General features: G+C 43.0%; 1 protein-coding gene across 1 annotated transcript in view; it reads left to right on the forward strand.

Moving 5' to 3' along the window:
* Window positions 1–2,968: 2,968 nt before the first annotated feature.
* The window catches only part of hecw2a (HECT, C2 and WW domain containing E3 ubiquitin protein ligase 2a), a 61,853-nt gene continuing 40,541 nt past the window's right edge, over window positions 2,969–24,280 (forward strand). The window contains 6 exon segments of the mRNA XM_063887007.1: window positions 2,969–3,177; window positions 15,001–15,687; window positions 21,948–22,055; window positions 22,255–22,349; window positions 22,641–22,707; window positions 23,150–23,319. Coding sequence (XP_063743077.1) covers window positions 15,309–15,687; window positions 21,948–22,055; window positions 22,255–22,349; window positions 22,641–22,707; window positions 23,150–23,319 — 819 coding nt within the window. The 5' untranslated portion in view covers window positions 2,969–3,177; window positions 15,001–15,308.

Raw genomic sequence — 24,280 nt, forward strand, 5'->3', positions numbered from 1 at the left:
TGTACTAATCTACACACATGCTTTCAACACTTCACTTCAAACTATAAGTAGCATTTAGTTGACTCAAAGTAGGAAAAATGATTGTTGATGAATTATCAGGTTACATATGCTTGCAATATCTTTAGGAGTGCAGTGGATAGAGAACGCCATTGAGAGAAAAAGAGTGGATATTTTATAGAGCAAACATAATACAGAATTCAAATGAATAAAAGGAATGAAATGGCAGATATAATACAAATAATATGAATGCTCGCCAATCTGATCCAAACTCTGTAGCATTGGTGACAGTAAGGCCTCAATACTAATAGTAATGCCTATTTCCAATAAACCTCTAAAAAGAAGAAAGAAGAAGAGGTGTGGTATTCTTTGTCAAACTATTAACCACTAAGGCCGATTAAAATATATTGGACCTGACTGAGGCAGAAATAATGTTTACGGACAAGTGAATTTATGAAAGTGATCTTCATTCTATGACATGAGGCCTGATATGTTGGCGTTATTTATACTGGGGACACTGGAGACATGTCCCCACCACTTTCTGAAAGGGCCAATTTTGTCCCCACCACTTTGTATTAGGATAAATTGTTTAAAATGTTCTGAAAATAGCGTGCACAAAAATGCTTCGCTTTGCGAAAGGTTTATTTGCAAAGAGAACATGTACAATCTTGAAGACTGTTCTCACTTCCTGGGTGCAAAACGTTTCATATTAGATATTTGAATAGAAAACAGTAAAGCTGTTGTTGCTCCCGCTTTGCAGCAGCGTAGCATACTTCGCTAGTTGTCCAAAAAAATATTGAAAGCATTTATGTATGTATATGTATTACATACATAAATGTCCCCACCACTTTTTCTAACAAAGTGGCGCCCATGGTTCTGACCCTCATAACATGAAATAACATTTGACTACACATTAGTCCGATTAGTTTAAACTGCTTGCATTCAGAGGACTGTGTGCCTGTTTGGTTTCAAACCAGTAGGAATGTAACATTGCCTTCTCACCAGTTTGTTTTTGCCTGTGTATGAATTAATTTGTGAAGTTTGTATTGTTATTTCATTAGGACTTTCAAAGGGCATTAAATATTAACGGGGCAGGAAATAAGTGAAAGAGATTACAACTTGCTTTCTGCTGATATGACCACAAAGACAATGCAGGCAGCTGCTTACAGTACAGCTAACTTGAATGCAGGGTGTTAGCCTACCCTAATACCCTGGAACAAAAAGGGAAGGGGCATCAACCTGTGGAGGGAGAGCAGCTGTGGCTGTGACAATCGAGGGTCAGTCGATTGATATCTGGTCAACCCTTTAAAGGGCTCTTGGACAGGGAACTGTGCCCCAAAATGCATCTGATGGCATGACTAACCATATGTTCATTGAACAAGGACCATGCACAGAATACATTGATCTGAGACAGAGATGAGATGTCAGATTAAAGCTCATTTCTCTCTGCAGTACCTGGGCGGGTACACACATTGCAAACAGTAAAACATTAGTGCCTTTCACACAAACAATTCAAACAGATCAGAATATAGATGTGTGAAATATAAATACTAGTATATATGTCAATATAACTATACTTCACAATTCATTTCTCAAATTACATTACAATTAATGTTTGCAGGACTGGTTGCCCCAAAATCATTTTTTTGATAGGAGATGTGAGTAAATGGTGTATATATAAAGAGTATATTAAAGGTTCTGCTGCCTCTCTGTCCCCTAGCCCAACCATGCTCGCTGCAGCTGTAAGAGGGGCTACACGCCACTTTAATTGAGTTGTAGTAGTAGAGGCTTTAAACATATACTAGAATGGGAATAAAAGTGCTATTATAGAACGTAAGGTTAGTTGCGGGTGACCGCCCCGACCATCCCCTCCTCTGGCCCTGCTGTTTATCTGCACCATGCTGCTTGCTCTCCATTTGGTGTCAATGCATTTTTAAGAAGCGCTTGCACCACTGTTGTCCAGCCACTAGGGGGCACTGTGTCCCAGACAACACCTGGCTGCAAGGCTGCCACAGCAGTGCAACACGGCTGACTGAGTGTACTGCATTCAGTCGCCTTCATGTTGCCTCCTTTCACTGCGGTGGAAAGTAGAAAAAGAGCTATGCAAGTCTTAATTTGGCGTAATTAGCCTTATTCTAATAGTAATTGCAAACTACCATCGTTATTACTTTATACATACATTAGATTAGTACCATCACCTTTAATCCCTTTCTCCGTGCATGACCACTGAGGACAGATGGAGAGGTGGAAGAGTATTCAGAAGTGTAGAATTAGTATTGCCACCACTGTAAATAATTTGATCATCTGCACATAGCTCTGAAACCACTGACATCCAGTATTAGCTCAGCAGCTTTACATCGCACTCATGCATGAATCAGTGGAGTGGAGTTATTCTACAGGTCTCTCTCTCTCTCTGTCGCTCTCTCTCTCTCTCTCTCTCGCTCTCTCCCCCCCCCCCCCCCCCCTCATTTCGTGTCACCTCCCACTCTGCCCCCCCTCACATTAATATGAACTGTGTGTGTGTTTATATATGTAATGCGCAGAAAAACTACATCTCAGTTAGACAGCCTCGACAATCCTGTGAATAATCCCTCCGCGCCCCCCTGCGAAGAAGAGCCACTCCGCCTAAAACATCCTAACACTATGCCATCCTCCGGCATGGGCTGACAGCGGGAACTGCTCAGCCCATCACATTCAGACCATTTGCCGGGACTGCTGGGAGGACATCGGCAGGAACTGCACCTGCATTGCGATGCAGGGATGGAGAATCTGAGGAAGAGGTGCGCGTGAGCCGCACGGCTGAAGCCCGCAGAGTGCAAGCTGCTGTCTGCAGGGGGAGGCTGCTGTCTGCAGGGGGAGGCAGCTGTCAGCAGGGGGAGGCAGCTGTCTGCAGGACCTGCGCACACCGCTGGAAGCTGCCGCCGTACAGGGCCGAGGATCTCCGCAGCGCCGCAGCGTTTCACAGGGATACCGTCTCCATTCGTGACTCGGAGCCCAACGCTGCCCTGGCTCGGGATCTGAGAGGGAGGGGGGGCTAACGCGGCACCCCGCCCGTCCCGCCTCATTTGGACTGCAGGGATAACGACCTAAACTGTGCTCAGATATCCCCGCGCAGAAAGCAGCGAGCAGGTGTCGGTGGCACGGCTGTCATCTCCTCCATCCTGCACCTCTGCGCCAAAGGTAAGCTCCGCCAGCAGTGCCCCGTCAGGAATGGAGGCAGCGTGTAGGTGTTCATAGCTTTCAGCAGCGATTCTGATAACCGTGTTGGTGATACTGCTCAAAGCAGTGTAATCTGTCATTAAACAGCCGCAGCGTCGGGTTATGCGTATGGTGTTTTGCTGCTGTTATTGTGGTTTTGCACGGATGGGGATAATTGATCGAATTTCTATGTTTCATGCTTGCGTCTTGCGAAAGAGATGCATAAAAAGAAAATGACGTAGGGAATTCCCACAGTAATCCAATAGTGAGCGGTGACACCTGCACATTGTCAGTGCGGTCCTGCACGGCCTGCTCAGTCATGTGCATAGAGCAGCGGCCTCGCAGCGCACACATTGATTTGGAATGATTAAAGTTGGAGACTATCGGTTATGTAACGTGATTTTGCTGACGTGACGTTGCTGTAAGAGGGGGTTACCTTCACGTCTCTTTAACTCTGAGGTGTGGACATGCCCACAGTGCAGGGTGCTGTGTTTACATTACAGCACACAGGTAACACATGTCATGTATACATAATGAAATGATTGTGTGGTCATTAATGAGATTTGGTGCTCTATATTCCTTCATATGGCCTTCACTTTTTGTATCTTTTAAGAAAGGATTTGACTGAAATTGGCAAAACTGCACATCTTTCTCAAACGGTGATACATTAGGCAAAACTGTAATCTGAGACCGACTGGAGCAAGCAAAAATAGAGTTTTGTTGGATTGTTAGAATGCAGATCATCACAAAAAAACTCCCCACTTGACAGAATTTGACAAGGGGACAACCTGGGAGTGTTTCAATCTGACAACTGTCAAGATTGTGTGCAGCACCTATGATGTCAGTGGATGTGTTGGACAGCTGATGAGTATCAGTGGAGCTTCACAGTAGTGATAATTAAAGAGCTGAATAAGTAAGAACATCCAAAATGACCTCAAGGTACAAAAGGTAGGCCCCGGCCGTGGCGCAACTGGCTGGGGCACCTGCACCGTACGCCGGCGACCCGGGTTCGATTCCTGACCTGTGGTCCTTTCCGGATCCCATCCCGACTCTCTCTCCCACTTTCCTGTCACTCTCCACTGTCCTATCCGATTAAAGGCAAAAAGCCCCCAAAAAATATCTTTAAAACTTTTTTTTTTTTTAAAGCTACTTGCTACACCCACATATTAAACGTAATGGATGCAAAAATCCTGTTTTGACACCATTTAATATGTTTTTTAGAATTAAGGCTGTACACATGAACAAACATGTCTGCTCATGTGCAGCGTGTTTTAAAGCAGCTCCATGTCTAATGACAGCAACTATCCCTCCCTAGTGCCAACACTCATCGAACGTCAGAACTAGAGGTGCATCAATTTGTCTTCTTTTGTTTCTTCAAAAATGTTAGTAAATGCTGTGTTCAGCCTCTTACATATTTCCTGCTTTTTTCTCTGTTTTATATTATACAGAGTGAATGGATCTGAGTTTTTGACTGACAAAACAAGACATTAATAGACATTACTTTAAATGGACTTTGAGAATTTGGGATAGGCATTTCTCACAGTTTTCCCACATGTTATAGATTAAAAGATACATCTATTAATTCATAAACTATTGGGCATTAAATTCCATACAGAATTGAGTTGCAGCTATACTTAGTCCCCACACGGTGATCAGAGCAGCAGATTAAAGCAGTGTGAAGGGTCACTTTGAGAATCCATCATAAGCTCTATGAACATGAAGAGCAGCTGTCCTTTAGTTGACCTGAGGTTGACTTCAGATGAGGAGACTGTTGATGTGTTCGACTGCTGGGGAAAATTAAACGAGGCTGTCTTTTTATAGTTGTCTCAATCCCTAAAGCCCTGTCCCCTCATACCGGTGTGTTACTACCTGATCACACCTCTCTAGGATGTGTGGCTGTACAAACTGAACTTTAATGACACCTCCTTGCTAATCTGGTTACAACTGTTAGAGCATTAGCACATAGAGTTTGGCAAGGTTTTGCATTTTAATCCTCCCATGAGATCAGAAAACACCTGTGTGAAGGGCCTTAACCTTCACACTATGTATTACTGCCAGGCGTCTGTCATCACAGAAAAAATAAATGATGGAGATTTGTTGTGAAGTACACTGTGTGATCATGGTGGTTTTTCATTGCATTCATTGGTCATTAATAACGAAGTCTTTACCGAGAACTTCTCTTCATCTTTCAAAATCACTGACTGTTTTTGTGTTAAAAATCAGAGCCTTCCTGAAGCGGATTGGCTATTTAATCTGATAACAGAAGATCAAGGACTTTTTTAATCATGATTATCTTCAGAGGACTCCCCCTCTCCAAACATGGACCAGCTGATCAAAACCTGTATTAACTCTTAATAAAGCAGTTTCACGTGTTTCTCCGGCACTGTAGTGCTATCACTAATGCTTGCTCAGCTTGTTTCTCTTATAACTTCAGATCCACATCACTAAAAGAAAAGCACAACCCTAACCCGTGACCCGTGAACAGAAACGAACCATTACCTTGGCTGTTACTATTATTATAATGACAGATTTCCTTAGGTCTAAAAGTTGTTGGAAACATTTGGCATCATATTAATACACAACTCCAAAAAGATGTGACACAGCAGCAGAGGTTTAGAAAAGTTCATGAGGAAATGTTACATTCTACCTTATGAAACAGTCCTGTTTCACAGAAGGCATTTTAGCTTTTCTTCACAGGAATAAACAACCTCGCTCCAGCATGAACAACACCAGGACACTGAAACTGAGACAGATCAAAGGCTATCAGCCATCATTCACGCTGTTTACACCTGTGATTTATACTGGGAGGGGTCAAAGTGTCCTCAGGGAAAAGGCATGTTGGGTGGCATGTTGTCCTGCTGATGTGGCTGTTGTTAAAAACTCTGGCTCATCTTTGCAAGTAAAAAAAGACTTTGTTAAGATTTCACCTAAAACTTTAACAATAACTAATGAGGAATAAGTATATAAGTATAATAAGGCATGGTATCGAACCATCTCAAAGGACACAGGTGCAGCTGTAATTCTCTAGCATTGATTCTGTTTAGTGAGGGGGGGGGGTTGCTCCTGCTTGAGTGGATTGTGAACTGTTGAGTGTTGGGATGTGGTTAGAAAAGATTAAAATGATAATTGAATCCAACACGTGTTCTCGTTGAGTCAGGTGGCTGCACGGACTTCACAAGCGTAGATGTATTTAGCGATGAGTCAGGATTGAATATGGGAGGGGGAGGCTGTGTCAACCCGCAGTGATGTCACGGTTGGCTGCTTGTACAGGTCATTAATAATCTTTGAGGAAAGATGACTGCACATGAATACAGAATCTGTAGGCAAGTGACACGATTTTGGTATTGGAAGCGATCTGCTTTCCATTTATTGTCCGAGTAGTATTGACTAATCTCATTTGAACCAGCATGGTAAATGGACATTTTATTAAAATGGACTGCATTTATATTGCTCTTTTCCAGTCTTTGCGACTTCTCAAATAGCTTTATAAATGTACAAGTCAGCATCCACCCACATCCATACAGAGACTGCCATACTAGGTGCCAGCTGCTCAGGGAGACTATCATTCACACACACTCACACACCGTTGAGTTTACTGACCTTTTACTTGCACACAAACCTATATAACACCCTACAGGAGAGGGCCCACCCCAAAAAGCAGTATTGGGCCCCTTTTTAAAGACGGTAAACAATAGAGTGTTGCAGGAATTAGTCCTAAAACCCGGAAGTGAGTGAGCATTTGACCACCTCCGGTTCCCTCGTCTCAGAGTCAGTGGGATTTTCCATGGGATTTTGGAAAACAGCTGAAAATAAGGTCTGTGGTTGACACAAATTTAAGAGACGGATCACGTTTTGTTCTACGACATTAAATACATCAGCAGTTTTGTATTAACTGAATATTTGTTTTACTTACTTTTCATACATGCTTTGTTAAAATGACTGCTTTTGAAAAACCCAATAAACAAAGTTTATAAAAATAAAGAAGAAGATAACCTCTAGCATAGCAGATCCTTCTACTTACTTTTAGTTTTGTACATGCACTTTTAAGCCTTTCATAAAGGCAAACACAACCCATTTTCCCATTTATAGACATGCCTGAGTTTCAAACCCTGGAAAAGACGATGTAAATCAGTCTTCAGGCGTAAATGGAATTCTGGACTGGACGCGGCCTGTCATTGAGGGATACCTCAGGGGGAGTGACTCATCCAGATGTGTGCTGTCAGGCGGTGTGTTTAGAGAAACGAGGGGGGACAGGGCTGCTCTACTGCTGGGAACTGTTGCCTGTGTTGTCCGTCCGCCCCCCCCGAATGTATTTTCATCAGCAGAGTCAGAGAAACTTGCTTGTATAAGTGTGTGTGTGTGTGTGTGTGTGTGTGTGTGTGTGTGTGTGTGTGTGTGTGTGTGTGTGTGTGTGTGTGTGTGTGTGTGTGTGTGTGTGTGTGTGTGTGTGTGTGTGTGTGTGTGTGTGTGTGTGTGTGTGTTTCATTTAGGATGCTTCTTTTTGCTGGTTCTGTTTTTTGTTCTTCACATTATGTGTCAGTGAGGCACAATAAGACCTCAGTGTGTGCCAGCTCCCCAAGGTGCCCGTTCTGTCAGAATGTAAAGTGCAGCAGTCACCTCCACAGGGGCACCAAGGGGTCCCTGTGTTGACACACACACACAAATGCGCACGTGTGCACGCAGACGCACACAGACGCACGCACACACACACACACACACACACGCACACATGCACACACGCACACACGCACACACACACACACACACACACACACACAAGAAGGAGGAATACCTTAAGTGACATCACTGCACCTATAGCTCTCAACGTCTAACCGTTTGTCCCGGGTCAAAATGATAATTGATTTTTGATTTATCTCTGATATGAATAACTCATATTAATATTTTTTAGGTGTCTGCCTAAGAACATTATCCTGGTGTGTGTGTGTGTGTGTGTCTTCTCTCTTTGGCACTAGGTGTAAGGGGGGGATGCCGCTGTATGGCAACGATGCTTCCTGTCAGTCATGACTGTCACACAGGACGCTCAACAAGACGGATATTTTTCACCCTCTGTGCATTCATCAAGCAAAGAGCTGTCACAAAGACTGACATTACTGTAGCTCCCAGATACCTAGACATCTTAATTCCACCTTGCTGAAAGATCTTTCTCTGAAGAAATGCTTTTTGACAATCTATAAGACCACAACACTCCAGAACCTTCTGCCAGTGTCTAGATGTTTTTCTTGTTATTATTCTCAGCACAGCAAGATCTGCAACAAGAAGGTGACATTTCCATTTGTGCAGAGGTTCAAACACTTTTCAAACCATATACCTAACCAAACTTTTTAAGTAGCACTTCTTGAGCTGAAAGCCATTTCAAAACGCCGCTCATTTGCTGAGTTACTAGTTGATCTTGTTACAGATATTTTAAATCTTTGGAATGTAATGTGTACATGAAAATCAGTAACTGTGACATGCAATGAAATAAAATAATATGTAAACAAAATGATATATTACTGAATTGTGCCAACTGGAAGAATATTGTTAGGTTTTCAGCACGGTTCTTGCGTAGCTCTAGTGGAACGTGAAGTCCATCCCCATGAAATGGCAAACTATTTACATAATCAAACGTGCACTCAAAAGGTTCTCTGATTTTAACACAGTCTGAGCTATGTCCTCTGTTCTTGAATCCCGAATCCAGCCAGAGACAGGTGCCAGGCTTTGACAATAAAACAAACCTTAGTCGGTTGTGCTGAGTAACCTTTTCGGATATAAAATGCAATCCATCAATTTAGTAAATGATTTCTCCAGAAATAAACAAAAACCAATCCCATGCATGCTTATATTTAGTTCATTTTTACCCGTGAAGGGAAATTTAGATATGCACTTATATATATGTATGTTTACCTATTCGATTTCCTGTTTTTTGTTTAGTTTTTATAATAATTAAGTGAATATTTTGGGGTTTTGACTTTGAGAAATGGGATAGCATGCGTTACTGTTTTCTGGAATTTTATAGACACAATTATCACATAAACTACTCTAAAAAAGAAATGTTATATTCATCTACAATAAAAATATGTTAGGTGCAGCTCTATTATTTACAGAACAGTGATCAAATGACTCACATGGTTACTCATATCAGCTTGTTTATCCTTTCCTGAGAATCAATCAGTAATCCGTCATCAGGTCAAAGCTGTGCAGCGCAGTGGAATTGGGATTATAATGGGAAATGGCTGTGTTTTAGAAGAAAAAGCACTGGAGCAAGTCCAGATTGATCAGTGCCCCCACCTGAGGTCAGTTTTGGTGTATGCAGCGTGGAGCTGGTAGACAGAATCATCATCCCCTCTGCTTTGAGAGGGACGCTCCCATTCCACAGAACGAGACAATGCCTGGCAAACATAGGAGCACAGGAACACTTACGTAACCCAACAGTTACACACACTTATTTTAGTTTTCCTTCAGCTGCTAAGCTCCTGCTTGTTGATGCAAACCGCCCCTCCCTGCTGCCGCTGCATGACTGTGTGTGAGGCCAGGAGCACACGTGAGCAGGATTTAGGTATTCCTGCATCTGTAATGAAGGTTTTATTCTGTCATAAATCCCCCATGCTGTGTGTGTGTGTGTGTGTGTGTGTGTGTGTGTGTGTGTGTGTGTGTGTGTGTGTGTGTGTGTGTGTGTGTGTGTGTGTGTGTGTGTGTGTGTGTGTGTGTGTGTGTGTGTGTGTGTGTGTGTGTGTGTGTGTGTGTGTGTGTGTGTGTGTGTGTGTGTGTGTGTGTGTGTGTGTGTGTGTGTGAGAGATTGAGCCGCACTCTGGTAATCTTGTCGAGTCAGGGGCGTCCATGCTCTCCCCCATGTCAAATGCTGCAGATCTTATTTCAATAAAAAGGCCTCCGCTATCTGGAGAACACAGCCGACCCACGGAGACCTGCTCCTCATTTCTGATCAGTCAGTTCAAAATGCAAAGGGAATTGATTCAGGGGCTCAGGAGCAATATATACTGTATATTAAAACATTTCTCATCAAGTTACTGCATATGAATCACTTTTAAAATGATCTCCAACCTTTTCATGGGGAAGAATTTCCTCTCACAAACAACACTGACCAGAGGGAACATCCACAATAGCAGATACAGGTGTGGTTTTACCTACATTTTCCCGCCATGCTCAAATCTTTCATTGTTGTCACGTTGATGATGAAGCAGAAAAAGATGTTAGAGGGTGCAATGGAGGGGAGCACATTGACACAGTAATGCCTGGTGCACATAGAAAATACTAATCATTTATGATTTTTACACATAGGAGCCCTTGTACATAAGGACAGTCATATTTGAATCTTTTCCCCCGTTCTTGAACTGTACAATAAATATAAAACAAAAAATGTAAATCATATAAGCCTAGATGTTGGCCCAGACCTGAGACTGAAGTGGAAGGAACTGGTTGACTGGAGTTATGTGGTTTGGCAGGCTGATTTGGCCCTTTTAGCAACACATTCTACAGTTTTTTCAATGGTGGCCCCAACGCCCCGCTTGTGCCTGACTCTCTGGTCCCATGTGTGAAACACACTGTAACAAATCTGGGTGTACAGATTGATCAGGATTTCTTTAATTGGAAATACAGATCAATTATGTTTCTTTCAGCTTCAAATCATGTCAAAGGTCCAGCCTTTCCTTTTAGTGACTTTGAGAGGTTAATACCTTCCTTTACCACAACTAAACTTGACAACTGTACTGCTCTACGTTGGAGTTAGCCAGGCTTCCATCTCCTGCCTTCTTAGGAGATCACACTAGAAGGCGTGAGCACATCACCCCTGTACTCACATCTCTGCACTGGCTTAAAAATGGTATTGTTTGCCTACAAAGCCCTTACCTGGCAGAACGGTCCCTGAGGTCTGCTGACAGATTCCTCCTTGTGGTCCAGAGGTCGAGGTTGAAACAGCGGAGGGACAGTGTCTTTGCTGTACCACCTATCCAGGCTGGAACCATTTGCCCCCCTCGATCAGACTTGCTCCCACTTTGCCTGGTTTTAAATCCCATTTGAAGACCCCCTTATTCACCTGTACGATTGTAGACCTCCTATAAGACTTGTTTTAAATTGGGGTTTATATATATATTTTTATATGACGTATGAGAGTTTGTTTTTTGTTTTTTTTCTCTTTCTCTCTTTGTTTTTTTATATATATTTTATGCTGTGCTGTAAAAATAAAGTTGGATTGAATTAGATGGATTTAACACATACTTTATGTTAGATTCAGATAGCACACCTCCACTTTACGATCTTATCATTATCTCCAATCATTGGTCAAATTAAACTTCCACTAGTCTGCTTAGAACTCAGAAATAATATGGCATACTCTTATTGGCGCCATCGCATTTGCCAAAAGTATATGCTGCAAAAAGTCCCTGCACCCAGACACACCTGTTTACACCAGGGGTGTCCAAACTACGGCCCGGGGGCCAAATGCAGCCCGCAGTCCCTTTTTGAATCGGCCCTCAGCAAATTCTAAAAGTATAATGCAACACGGCCCACAAATTCAATTTCTGATTGTCTTATATTGTACTTCTCAAATATATATGTTAACATATATTAATGAGCCCAATTTCAAATAAATGTAGTCATTTAAAATGTAAAACATTTTCTAACAAATCTTAGTTGATAAAAAAAAACCCAATAACTTATTTCTATAATGAGCTTGAAATTGAACCTTCATATTTACTCTTATTATAAACAATCTGAGGCTTCTGTTTTAAGGAATGAGCTGCCAACTAAATTAATGAAACCTTAAAGACAGACGGGATGTAGGCTGTTTTTTTCTGAAAGTATTTTCAAGTATAGCGCATTATTCACCTACATTTGATTTGTTTTACTAACTTTTAACTTAACTTATCAGGCAATACTCACCTCTATAAGTGGCCCAGCTCTCCTTATATTTTTCTGTATGTGGCCCTCGGTGAAAAAAGTTTGGACACCCCTGCTTTACACGTTTGTTTTATGTGGAGTTATATAAAGGAGGTACAGAATCGTGTGAGCTTCAGAGGTGGATGTCTGATTCTTTTTTTAGACCTTTGGCCAGGGCCAGGCGAAGGTTATCCCACTTCACCTGTTATTATGCTAAGCTAAGCTAATTGGCTTCTGGGGGGTAACTTTATACTTCTCGTATTCATTTAGTGGGGCAAGAAAAGGGGCATAAACTGTCAGTGACAGTTCTGTTCAGCCATTTAAACTTCGGTTTGGTTTATATGCAGACTAATAACGTCACAATCCCAAAGTTTTTATTAAAAACTGTGGTGCATAGTCATACTCAGGCAGAGGAAGGATCACTGAACGGCTCAGCTTTTGAGACGTATACGCATTTAAAATGCCAAAGATATCAGGGCTTAGCTCAGACTACAGCAAATATGGTTTTCCAGTGACTGCACCAGACACATTAGCTGAATATTACCAAACCTATTCTCCGCCGGGAAGAAACTCCTCTCATCAGACCATCTAAAACCAGATGCTTTTGGCTAGATCCCGATCACATGCCAACCTTCCTATAAAAACTAAATGGCTCTGGTTGAAACTCCCCAGACAGATCCTAAAGCGATGCTTTCTGATTGAAGAGCTTCCTGGTTTTACTTAGGCTGCTTATTCTGACAGGAACCTTAGGAACCAGGCTTCAGTGTGAGTGTGACAGTGTGTGTGTGTGTGTGTGTGTGTGTGTGTGTGTGTGTGTGTGTGTGTGTGTGTGTGTGTGTGTGTGTGTGTGTGTGTGTGTGTGTGTGTGTGTGTGTGTGTGTTTGTGTGAGAGTTATTAGGATGGTTTAAAGATGTCTTTTTCCAATGGTCACATAGAGATAATATATTTCAAATTAAATGATTTCAGTATACTCGTCCCCATGGTGGGAAGGCCTGTTTGTGTTATTCAGTGTTTCATTAATCTTTCAAAGTAAATAGTGCATAGTGTTTAATCCTTAACATTCTGAGACTAGTAAGCAACACATACAGTGGGGCAAAAAAGTATTTAGTCAGCCACCAATTGTGCAAGTTCTCCCATTTAAAAAGATGAGAGAGGCCTGTAATTTTTATCATAGGTATACCTCAACTATGAGAGACAGAATGAGAAAAAAAATCCAGGAAATCACATTGTCTGATTTTTAATGAATTAATTGGTAAATTCCTCGGTAAAATAAGTATTTGGTCACCTACAAACAAGCAAGATTTCTGGCTCTCACAGACCTGTAACTTCTTCTTTAAGAGGCTCCTCTGTCCTCCACTCGTTACCTGTATTAATGGCACCTTTTTGAACTCGTTATCAGTATAAAAGACACCTGTCCACAACCTCAAACACTCATACTCCAAACTCCACTATGGCCAAGACCAAAGAGCTGTCAAAGGAGACCAGAGACAAAATTGTAGACCTGCACCAGGCTGGGAAAACTGAATCTGCAATAGGTAAGCAGCTTGGTGTGAAGAAATCAACTGTGGGAGCAATTATTAGAAAATGGAAGACATACAAGACCACTGCTAATCTCCCTCCATCTGGGGCTCCACGCAAGATCTCACTCCGTGGGGTCAAAATGATCACAAGAACGGTGAGCAAAAATCCCAGAACCACACGGGGGGACCTAGTGAATGACCTGCAGAGAGCTGGGACCAAAGTAACAGAGGCTACCATCAGTAACACACTACGCCGCCAGGGACTTAAATCCTGCAGTTCCAGACGTGTCCCCCTGCTTAAGCCAGTACATGTCCAGGCCCGTCTGAAGTTTGCTAGAGGGGATTTGGATGATCCAGAAGAGGATTGGGAGAATGTCATATGGTCAGATGAAACCAAAATAGAACTTTTTGGTAAAAACTCAACTCGTCGTGTTTGGAGGAGAAAGAATGCAGAGTTGCATCCAAAGAACACCATGCCTACTGTGAAGCATGGGGGTGGAAACATCATGCTTTGGGGCTGTTTTTCTGCAAAGGGACCAGGACGACTGATCCATGTAAAGGCAAGAATGAATGGGGCCATGTATCGTGAGATTTTGAGTGAAAACCTCCTTCCATCAGCAAGGGCACTGAAGATGAAGCGTGGCTGGGTCTTTCAGCATGACAATGATCCCAAACACACCGCCAGGGCAACGAAGGAGTGGCTTCGTAAGAAGCATTTCAAGGTCCTGGAGTGGCCTAGCCAGTCTCCAGATCTCAACCCCATAGAAAATCTTTGGAGGGAGTTGAAAGTCCGTGTTGCCCAGCGACAGCCCCAAAACATCACTGCTTTAGAGGAGATCTGCATGGAGGAATGGGCCAAAATACCAGCAACAGCGTGTGGAAACCTTGTGAAGACTTACAGAAAACGTTTGACCTCTGTCATTGCCAACAAAGGGTATATATCAAAGTATTGAGATGAACTTTTGTTATTGACCAAATACTTATTTTCCACAATAATTTGAAAATTAATTCATTAAAAATCCTACAATGTGATTTTCTGGATTTTTTTTTCTCATTCTGTCTCTCATAGTTGAGGTTTACCTATGATAAAAATTACAGGCCTCTCTCATCTTTTTAAATGGGAGAACTTGCACAATTGGTGGCTGACTAAATACTTTTTTGCCCCACTGTACATTCCATGAAGTCATAGAGAGTAAGAAAAAAACAGGGGTGCACAGTTCCATCCATTTCTACTTCCGTTAAAAAGGCAGAATAAAGGATGGAGGCAAATGGTTGTGTTAGGTTCATTGACAGCCAACATACCCCAGGTAATCGATGCTTGATCTGTCTTTGCGTTTGTTGGGCGAAAGCATCTTAGTAGCTAACAGTTTTCTGTCTCTTCTCTTCCTTTAGGTTCCATTGCCAGTGGATAAGATGAAATAAGATTGGGACTCTTGCTGGATATCTTCAACATTTCTGTCATGGTGCAAGGCGCAGAAGGAATGATACCAGGAGCCTATGCTTCCAGGCACGGACGCCTTTTCAAACCGACTCACTGTTTAGACATGAGAGATTACCTTAAGTCAACAGGGATGAATCAGTAAGATGCATCACCACCTTGACGACCAGCCTGATCAATAAGAAGCTCCTCCTGATCTCAGCCTCTGGTCGGGCGTCTCCGCAACAGTTTCTTGGAGTTATCTTCTTGCCAGTTGCACAATATGCGTCCTTCCCTTGCCACGGCAGTCCTGCCACCCAGGACCCGCTCCCACAATCCACCCAACCTAGCAGTTGGAGGCCGCGAACACTTGTCAGCTCCACGAAGGCGCAGCCCCCACCTGAGGCACACCCTCAGCCCGGACAACCTGCGAACTCTGGCGGAAAGGGGGGGAGCTGGCGGAGATAACATCTCTGTTATCAGCAGTCCTATCGGGCTTGCGCGTGCTAACAGTGACACGGACCTGGTGACGTCCCACAGCCGGTCCTCCCTAACAGCATCCACTGTGGAGTACACGCTGAACCGGGGCCAGAACCTCGTCATATCCTGGGACATCAAGGAGGAAGTGGATGCTACCGACTGGATCGGGCTCTATCACATTGGTGAGAAAATTATGTGTGTTCAGGAATTAACTGTCCTCGGGCAACTCAAGGACAAACCTCCAGTTTTTCAAGACAAATCCGAGCTCCCATCTCAACTGGGGTTGGTGGGTCGGGTCACAGGATTCCAATAGCAAATTGCATATATTGCAAACACAGTCATGGAAAAAATGAAGAGACCACTCCAAATGTTTCTTGAATCTTTATCTCTACATGTTTGCAGCCAGTCCAGTGTCTGTTGAATTCAAACACAGAGAAATGTTGTCAATAGTTTATAGAATACAATAAAAACTAACTAGCTAAGACATAGCTATAAATAGTAAAACCAGAGAAACTGATAATGCTGAAGTGGTCTCATAATTTTTTCCGGGGCTGTATGTTCTGATAAATTAAATCTATGCATATTAAAGTCCTAATCATAAGTATGCAAAGTATGCAGCTATGCATCAGGGTTTCCGCTTTGATTTTTTCTTGCCGGTCAAGTGTCCGGAAATAATTTATTTTACCGGACAAATTCGACACGTACCGGTCATGTTTCAATAACAGATGTTACAAAAGCAACTATTATGTTAACATGTTTTTCCCCGCCCTCCGAAGGCTAGAGCCTGATAAGCTCTGGTTCTTCGCTGGTCAAATATGCCGCTGTTGTTGTTGTTGTTGTTGCCGGTTTATGCCACAATAAGATAGCAACTAGTAGTCAAATTAGTCAGATTAGCTACGGCTGCTATGCTAACATCACCCGTCATATATCAGACAAACTTTCATAACAGCGTTGTGATGCTAAAGAGCGTCAAATCAGACTGAAACATATACACTGATAGGGATGGGGGGTATGCATCAGCTGGTAGTGTGAGAGTCAGACCGTGCATACTTTCCAGCGGCCGCTGCCATGAGCTAACGGCAGACTAAACGCCGGTGGACAAGCAGCACTGCAGCGGGCAGTAAATGAACAATGAACCACGGCGCTCTGGAGAGGAGTATAAGGTTTTAGGAGTAGTTCTTTAATTCAATCTGGCTTCGTATGACAAAAGCAACACGATCATCGACCCGACGCAGTCCCCGACTGTTGTTGTTGTGAGCGGCGTTGGGGAGAAAATCAGCGAAGTAAATGGTGACGTCATGACGCAGCACCAGTAATGTAGCTGACTGTCAAAACACAAATGTCTAGGGATAGCCTACGTTATCTAAGTGTTGTATGAGCATTATTGCCAGACATCTTGACCGGCAGGTTTTGAATTTACTGGTTTTTTATACATTTTACCAGCTAAAAACAGGTAATTACAGGCTAACGGAAACACTTTTTTTATATTCTGGGACTTTAATTGGTTGATAAACTTGAAAAGTGATGTTTTTAGACTTGCGCTGATCTGTGCACATTTTGGGTAAATCAAATCTTGCAATTATTGCCTTATGAAGTGAAGCATTTTTGAATATTTAAGCAGATACGTGTTACTTGTTACAACATGGTCTCAGTTAGGTCAGTTGTCATGAGAACTGTTTTGTTGCCACACGGGCCTAGCTGTTGTTTACAGTAGTAAATAGGAAGTCCACCCTGCTTTGGCTTAGAGTTAAGTGTTAAGAGCAAGTTGTGTAAATAATCATGGATATCTTTCTTATCCCTGGGGGGCAGTTTCTCGTTCAACCAGCAGTAAACATTTAAAATCAGACAACGTTTGTTCGTCCTGCATCATGGCGGGTTTTATCTCCTGCCAGACCTAACCTGATGGGTTCAGGCAGGATGACTCTGCCTGAACCAGGAGGATAGTATCGAAGTTATTATATTCATATATTATAGTGTCTAAAATATTCTAGTATTAAATGATAGACCTGAGCTCACATGACCCTACCTGTCCTCAGAGCTTTTCAGCTGATGATGGTTTATGGTTTGGAGCTTAGAATAGCCGGGTTAGTCTTGTGTAGAGGCTTCCAACTCCAAGTCAATACTGCAACAGCAGCTGCTGAGACTCTACACTTTAGACTGGAGGCTGAGTCAACAGTTCTGCCTTGGTATACAATAACATACACACCATCACATCGCTTGCACTTTTGAGAGGGGAATGGGTGGTCTCCAATAATGTGTGCTTATCCTGCTTAGAGACAGAATTTGACAGGGGGAGATACATTGACCTGTGTGCTGATGAAGGCTATCATGCTCTAGCTGTCCGGCGGATCTGTGCATCGTGGTGAAAAGTAATACAGAGTACGCTCAGCATATTTGGTATTAAGAATCTACTCCTGTGATCCACCAGCTTTTGTAACTAAGTCTAGCATTCAGTGTTTCTTCCCTATCTTTGGTGTACTCTCCATCCTCTAATGTTGCATTTCCACTGCATGCTCTTCTGAACTCGACTCCTGGTACTTTTTGTAGTACCACCTCGATCCGGGTTCAGAGCCGAAGGTGGAGTTGAAACACTGCAGACCACTGAGTGTTCAGATAAGTTAAAAAGAAGTTAAACATTGATTTTAATGAAATGTATTATGTCAACAGATTACACATAATTGTGTAAGGTTAGTTGAATAATATTAAATTGAACCTAAAATGTTTTTATTTAAACTTAACATTATTGCTTTCAACTAAGCTAATACAATTGTGACACAATACATTTTACTAAAGTAATCGTTTTACTGTTTTCAGTGTTGTACACAGCCTGCCAATTGTAATAGCTAAGCTAATAGTTCCTGCAATCAACGCAAAACTACAACCCTAAAAATGACTTTGCACAACTGATGGTGGCAGAAGAAAGCATCCAGTGTCTCCTTGAGGATGATGTCACAGGAGTTTCATGTGGCAGCACTATCAGCTGATAGTCCTGACTACACTGAGGGCACATCAGACATTTTTGCAAATATTGGGATGTTGTTGGCAAAGTCTATAGGGACTTGGCCCCGAAAAACCAAGTGCTACCGAGGTATCCCTGAGCAATGGCAGCCCACTGCTCCTAACGCAGTGTACACATGCTTCCGTTCCATTGACGCTTGCCGGTGGGCGTGTCTGGCGCTTGGGGTTAACGTGACCAACAACCAATCACATTAATCTCCCACCCCGGACACACAAAGTAAAAAAGGCGGCTTTCTAGAGCTTTACTGTTGCGGAAATGGATTTGCTAGCAAGTATGGCTATTGTGTATGAGTCCTATAAGACCGGGTGATTCCTTACGCAATTAGTCTCTCGTCTCACGAAATGACCCGCGCTCTGACTCTCCCAGCATATTTACATACACGCGGTTTGATTGGTTAGCGCTTGTACTGGCATATTTGCATAAGGGGGATTTGATCGGCTGGCGCTTCCGGCGACGCTTGAGAAGTTGAATTTTTCTCAACTTTAACGGCGAGCAACGCAGGCAAAGCGAAGCAACTGAACCTCAATGCAGTTCGGCAAAGCTTGACGTCACCCCATTCAAAGTGGGGGGGTGTCTCCGCTGAAGCGTCCAACGGGAGCGTGTGGACGGGCCATTACACTAGGATGGGTCAAATACATTTCCCCTCTGTGGGACCATTCCATTTACGTCGGAGGTCGGAACTTGGAGTGACGTCACATCCGAGTTGACTGCGTTCCAGTAACACGTCGGAAAAGATGGACGCTCGCAGGAAGGCTGTTGTTGTATTTGCTCTTGCCGAATACCAAAAACTACAGAACAAATATGCAGTCCACTTGAAAAACTTTTAAATTTCCACTAAAACTACAGACCTAACACACTGTTTTGAAACATGTATACCAATGTTTAAGGCCAAATCTAGTCAAAATATGTATGTAATATTTTTTCCGGTATCATATAGCAAACTATTTGGAACATCCTTACAGTATTTTACACTAGGCTATTTTAAGTATTCCAACAAAGCAAGCCATGAACGTTAGCCTTGTTTACAGATTTAGCAATTACCCCGGGTTAGCCATTGTTAGCAATACCAGTTGATAACAGCGCTCTGTGTCATATTTTGTGCATACAAATATCGTAGCAACATATCTTCAGATAGAAGATGAGCGGTACTTTATTTACAGGTGATTTAATGTGACACAAATAATACTGAAGAGCTAAAAATGTTATGTGATCAAGGTGTTTGAACTGGGGTATGGCGAGGTATTTACGAGTTTCCGATTAGGAAATCCGACCTGAGGGGGCGTTCCAGTTGAAATTTCCGACTGGGAAGTCGGATACTCCCACTTCCCAGTTCAACTGGAATGCAGCATTATGGTTCCTTCTTCTTCTTCTCTAAAGAGGTGGTACAATTACGAAGTTGAGTCACTAGCCGTCTCAGGTGCCATGTCACCCAGGCCCGCCTCAATTTAATTGGACGTTAAGCCAGGAGGGAAACGGTGGCTTCGCTGCCCAGACCGTGACCTCCGGAGCCGCAGAGTTTGAGCTATACGATGGCTCTTCAGAAACTATAGGTGACATTATGGGGACTTCATCCATACTTCATGCAGTGTACTGTAAGAAATAATCAATATATTGAAACGGAACATTAAAAGATAATTCACTGTTTCTTGACGGACCATATTTGTCCAATTCCGGTAGTACTACCGGATGTTGTCTTTAGCCTCAGATAGCATATAGCTAATATTGTATTGTATATATGAGTAGAGGGACAAGGACGCGTGGAGTTACATTCTAAACACACTGCCTCTACCTCTCACTCATTGACGCTGCAATAATACTATTGCGTGTTTAATAACTGATAAACCTCAGAAGGATTGCATAATAGAATATCGTAGGTGAGAGATTCAACACTTCGCTAACAAGATGGCGATGGTGACGTCATAGGAGGACCCGCCCCCGAGGACGTCAGCCAATAGAAGAGTCCGGAGAACCCCATGTGACTACAAGCGGCCAACAGGATCCAGCCCCCCGCTAACAACCAATGAGAGAACGAGAACGGAGCACGTCTTATTTTGAAGTTGTTTATTTTATGGCCGGAAAGGGATGGTTCTATAAAAGATGTTTGTATTGTGAAACCGAGCTCTCTTTTGTTCCGGCCTGTGGAGCGTGTACCGGGCTATTGAGCCACAGCTGTGAAACTTTTGTAAAATCTACTGCTACATCCTTTTACTAAATACTCCTTTTAAAACTTATATGAGGAGCTTCACTTCGTTTTCTTTTAAATCTACTCCTGGACTTCGAATAAAAGAACATTTCTTACAGTATAGTTTCACACACTGTGTCTCTGTTCCCGCTGAGCGGCGCCTCTTACTAATTTTTCGGGGGCAGGCAGATAAAGCCTTCCAGTGTCCTAACCTTACTGCAGACAGTAGCTGCTGCTGCTGCTGACAAATACAGTTGTTCATCTGAATATATATATATATATTTTTTTCTTAGAATGATTGAGTATGCAGAAGCAGCCGACTAAATGATCACTGTCATGTTTGCCCTCACATACTGTTCCTTTGTCTCTGGCACGTTAGTATTTTAGGATATAGTGAAACGGGTTGTCTCTCCACCAGAAAATTACTGCTATGTTACAGACTGAAGGAGCCTGTGAGCGGCTCAGCATGATGTATTGTGTTAGTAATGGATAATGGATTTCTGAATGCAATGGGTGTCTTTGACTTCCCAGAGGTCAGACAAACCTACAGTACAACACAGTATCATGTGACACTTGTTTAAAGTAATGCAGTTCACCATAGTTCACCAAAACAGGTGTTACTTTTCTGATGACCTCCTGGACTGCACTAGTTAGTAATAATGTCTCCAAGTTTAGCTCGTAGTTGAGAATGCAGGGAGACAGTGCAGAGAGCCTGGCCGGGCGACAGGTCCCTGCTATCGATCATAAGGCTGCCAGGACTTCATTACCTGCTCCAGGGTCTTATACCCAGAGGGGCTACCACTTTCCTCGACTAAGCAGACATTCAATGATAAGCTACTTGCCCTCCCTTCCTCCACTCCCCTTCAAATGTACACACACAGGCATGCTCATGCACACACTCCTCTCCAGCACTCAGCTGAGTTGGGAGCTTCATTAATCTGTGTGTGAAAGTGCTACGTACAGCGGAATTCCCCCTCCCTGTTTTTAACTCAGGAAGTTTGTGTTTGTCCTTCTGTGTAGAGGTTGTAGGGAGGCTATTTTGGGAATAGATTCACTGATTAAAGGCAAATGTGTGTTTTGGAAGACAGAGTCTGCAGACTAAACATACTGTGCTGCAGTTTTTCTTAACAAGAGTCCAGATCATCTGTTGTGTTTTGTGTCCAACATGGTTTGGGATTGGCATCGCAGTCATAATGCTTAACCCCAGCCTTAAGACATCTAACAGCTCTCCTGCTCTCCAGATGAAACCAGTCCATCCAACGTGTGGGACTGTAAGAACCGAGGGGTCAATGGCACCCAGAAGGGCCAGATCGTTTGGAGGCTGGAGCCCGGGCACTACTTTATGGAGCGTAAGTTACTATTGGCTCTCATACTGGAGAACATTTTCACTGTATTCTTTCTGAATGTTTTTTTATAAAGATATTTAATAATCATATTTGTTATGTTTTTCTGAAACAAAAAGGTTAACAGTATCACTTCTATAACACCCATGTCTATAACTCATTATAAACATACTCAGAATGCACTTCTCCCCCTCTCCCTCTGCAGCTGAGACTAAGATCTGCTTCAAATACTACCACGGTGTGAGCGGAGCCCTGAGAGCCACGACCCCCTGCATCACTGTGAAGAACCCCGCAGTCCTGGTCTGTGTGTGTGTGTGTGTGTGTGTGTGTGTGTGTGTGTGTGTGTGTGTGTGTGTGTGTGTGTGTGAGTTTGAATCAGTTTGCAATTTAGACACTGTCTTTGCTTTGACATGTAAGTCATTGTTTTCATTTTCAATGCATTCTCGCTGCTAAACTGCTATATTTAATTCCCTCTGACTCGTTTTGTCCTGCGTTGAGAGTCATCTGAGTGTAGAAGCACGAACACACATGTATATTTCTGTGTGTTTCTCTCCTGGTGTACAGAGTTTGACGTTGTCTGTTCCCTCCCAGGTGGACGGCCTCACGGAGCAGGTGGGTGTCGAACATCCACGGAAACTGATTAGCTTTACCCTGACTGGTGAGTTGACAGGTTCACATGTTGGAAGACATTTTTACAGATTTTATAATGTGCAGATTTTACTTTTGTCATTCTCAAAAACATATAATAACGCACCCTCAGGATCAACAGGAAGACTTTTGGTTTCAGCTGAGCCATATCATCTCCTCCTCATGTGTGTCTTATTGTCCTTTGGGGGAAAGCTAAAGTAAACTTTAAAAGCCGTGATCAGGAAACAGGGGTCTGGGAATTTAAAGAGGGGCTTTCTGAGAAGAGAGGGAATCCGCTCTGTGTTTATGGTGTTTAGGTTCTCAGACAGGGTGGCTCAGAGGGAATGGTTGTTGGATAAAAGCATCAGTTGAATGAATTATAATGTTAATATAATATAACATGAAGCAGATATGATAAAAACAAACAACCAAGCGATTTTTAGATTTGAACCCTTTTGTCACTAATGTTGTAGATCTTCGTGCCAGTGGCCTGAAGAAAGGAATGTTTTTCAATCCGGACCCTTACCTGAAGATGTCCATCCACCCGGGGAAGAGAAGCGTCTTCCCTATCTTTAGCCACCACGGACAGGAGCGGCGATCAGCTATCATTGCTAACACCACCAACCCCACCTGGCATGGAGAGGTGACGCTGCTACACTGCACCACATCTCGTTGTTTGGGGGTCCCCCCAGCGTCTGCCTGCTCCAGCCTCGGCTTTGCCTCCCAAATTGCGCTGATTGGCTAGCTAGCTCACGTCCTGATACACCGTTTACAGAAAATTAGCCATGCAAAGTCCTCCCTCATGGTCAGTGTTGGGGTAGTGACTCAAAAGAAGTAATGCATTACTTTACTTAGTAACTCTACTAATTTCATTGCTTTTGGATTACTCAATAGCCTCACCTGAGCTGCTGCATAAATCAAATGACAAATAATAATATAAAGTTAAACATCATTTATCCCATGTCAGCACAAACCCTTCTGATCACAGACCTCTGCTTATGCTCTCTGTTTGAACATCAGCCTTGTGTAGCTCAGTTTCCATCAGAACTCTGGTCCAGTTAGCTTGCAAAAGTGTTCCTGTGTGATGGCGGCCGCCCCCCCCGTTACCTGTATCTTGTTCAACGTTTCTGAACGATGGCGAGTCCACAGTGGACACAAGCATCATTTCCTTTACCTGTTTACCTCTGCTCCGTCTCCTCCTCCCTGAACTAGTGAGTGTAGGACAAGAGAAAAGGGATGTTTGATTTATTATTCTGTCCTCCCGTTATGCAGATAGTTGAAGACTGGGCGTCGGAATCACCAAAGTCCCCACGATACGATAATATTGCGATTCTACGATATCCTAAGTATTGCGATACGATATACTGCGATATGGTGCATTTCTGATTTCCTTGTCCACTGACTCCATCTTGGTTTTGACTAACCTCCTGCCAATCCCACTGACTTACCCATGGCCATGACTGCACAGCAGAAAGCTCAGCACCATGTAGTGGATTGAAAAAGCAATTGTTACCAAAAACTTTCATTTAGATTTGCAATATGAATAGTTTATAGTACAATATCGATACTTGGCGTCCATGTGTCGATACAATATCACCACGCAA

The sequence above is a fragment of the Eleginops maclovinus genome, chromosome 7 (genome assembly GCF_036324505.1).
Source record: "Eleginops maclovinus isolate JMC-PN-2008 ecotype Puerto Natales chromosome 7, JC_Emac_rtc_rv5, whole genome shotgun sequence".
NCBI classification, from domain to species: Eukaryota; Metazoa; Chordata; class Actinopteri; order Perciformes; family Eleginopidae; genus Eleginops; species Eleginops maclovinus.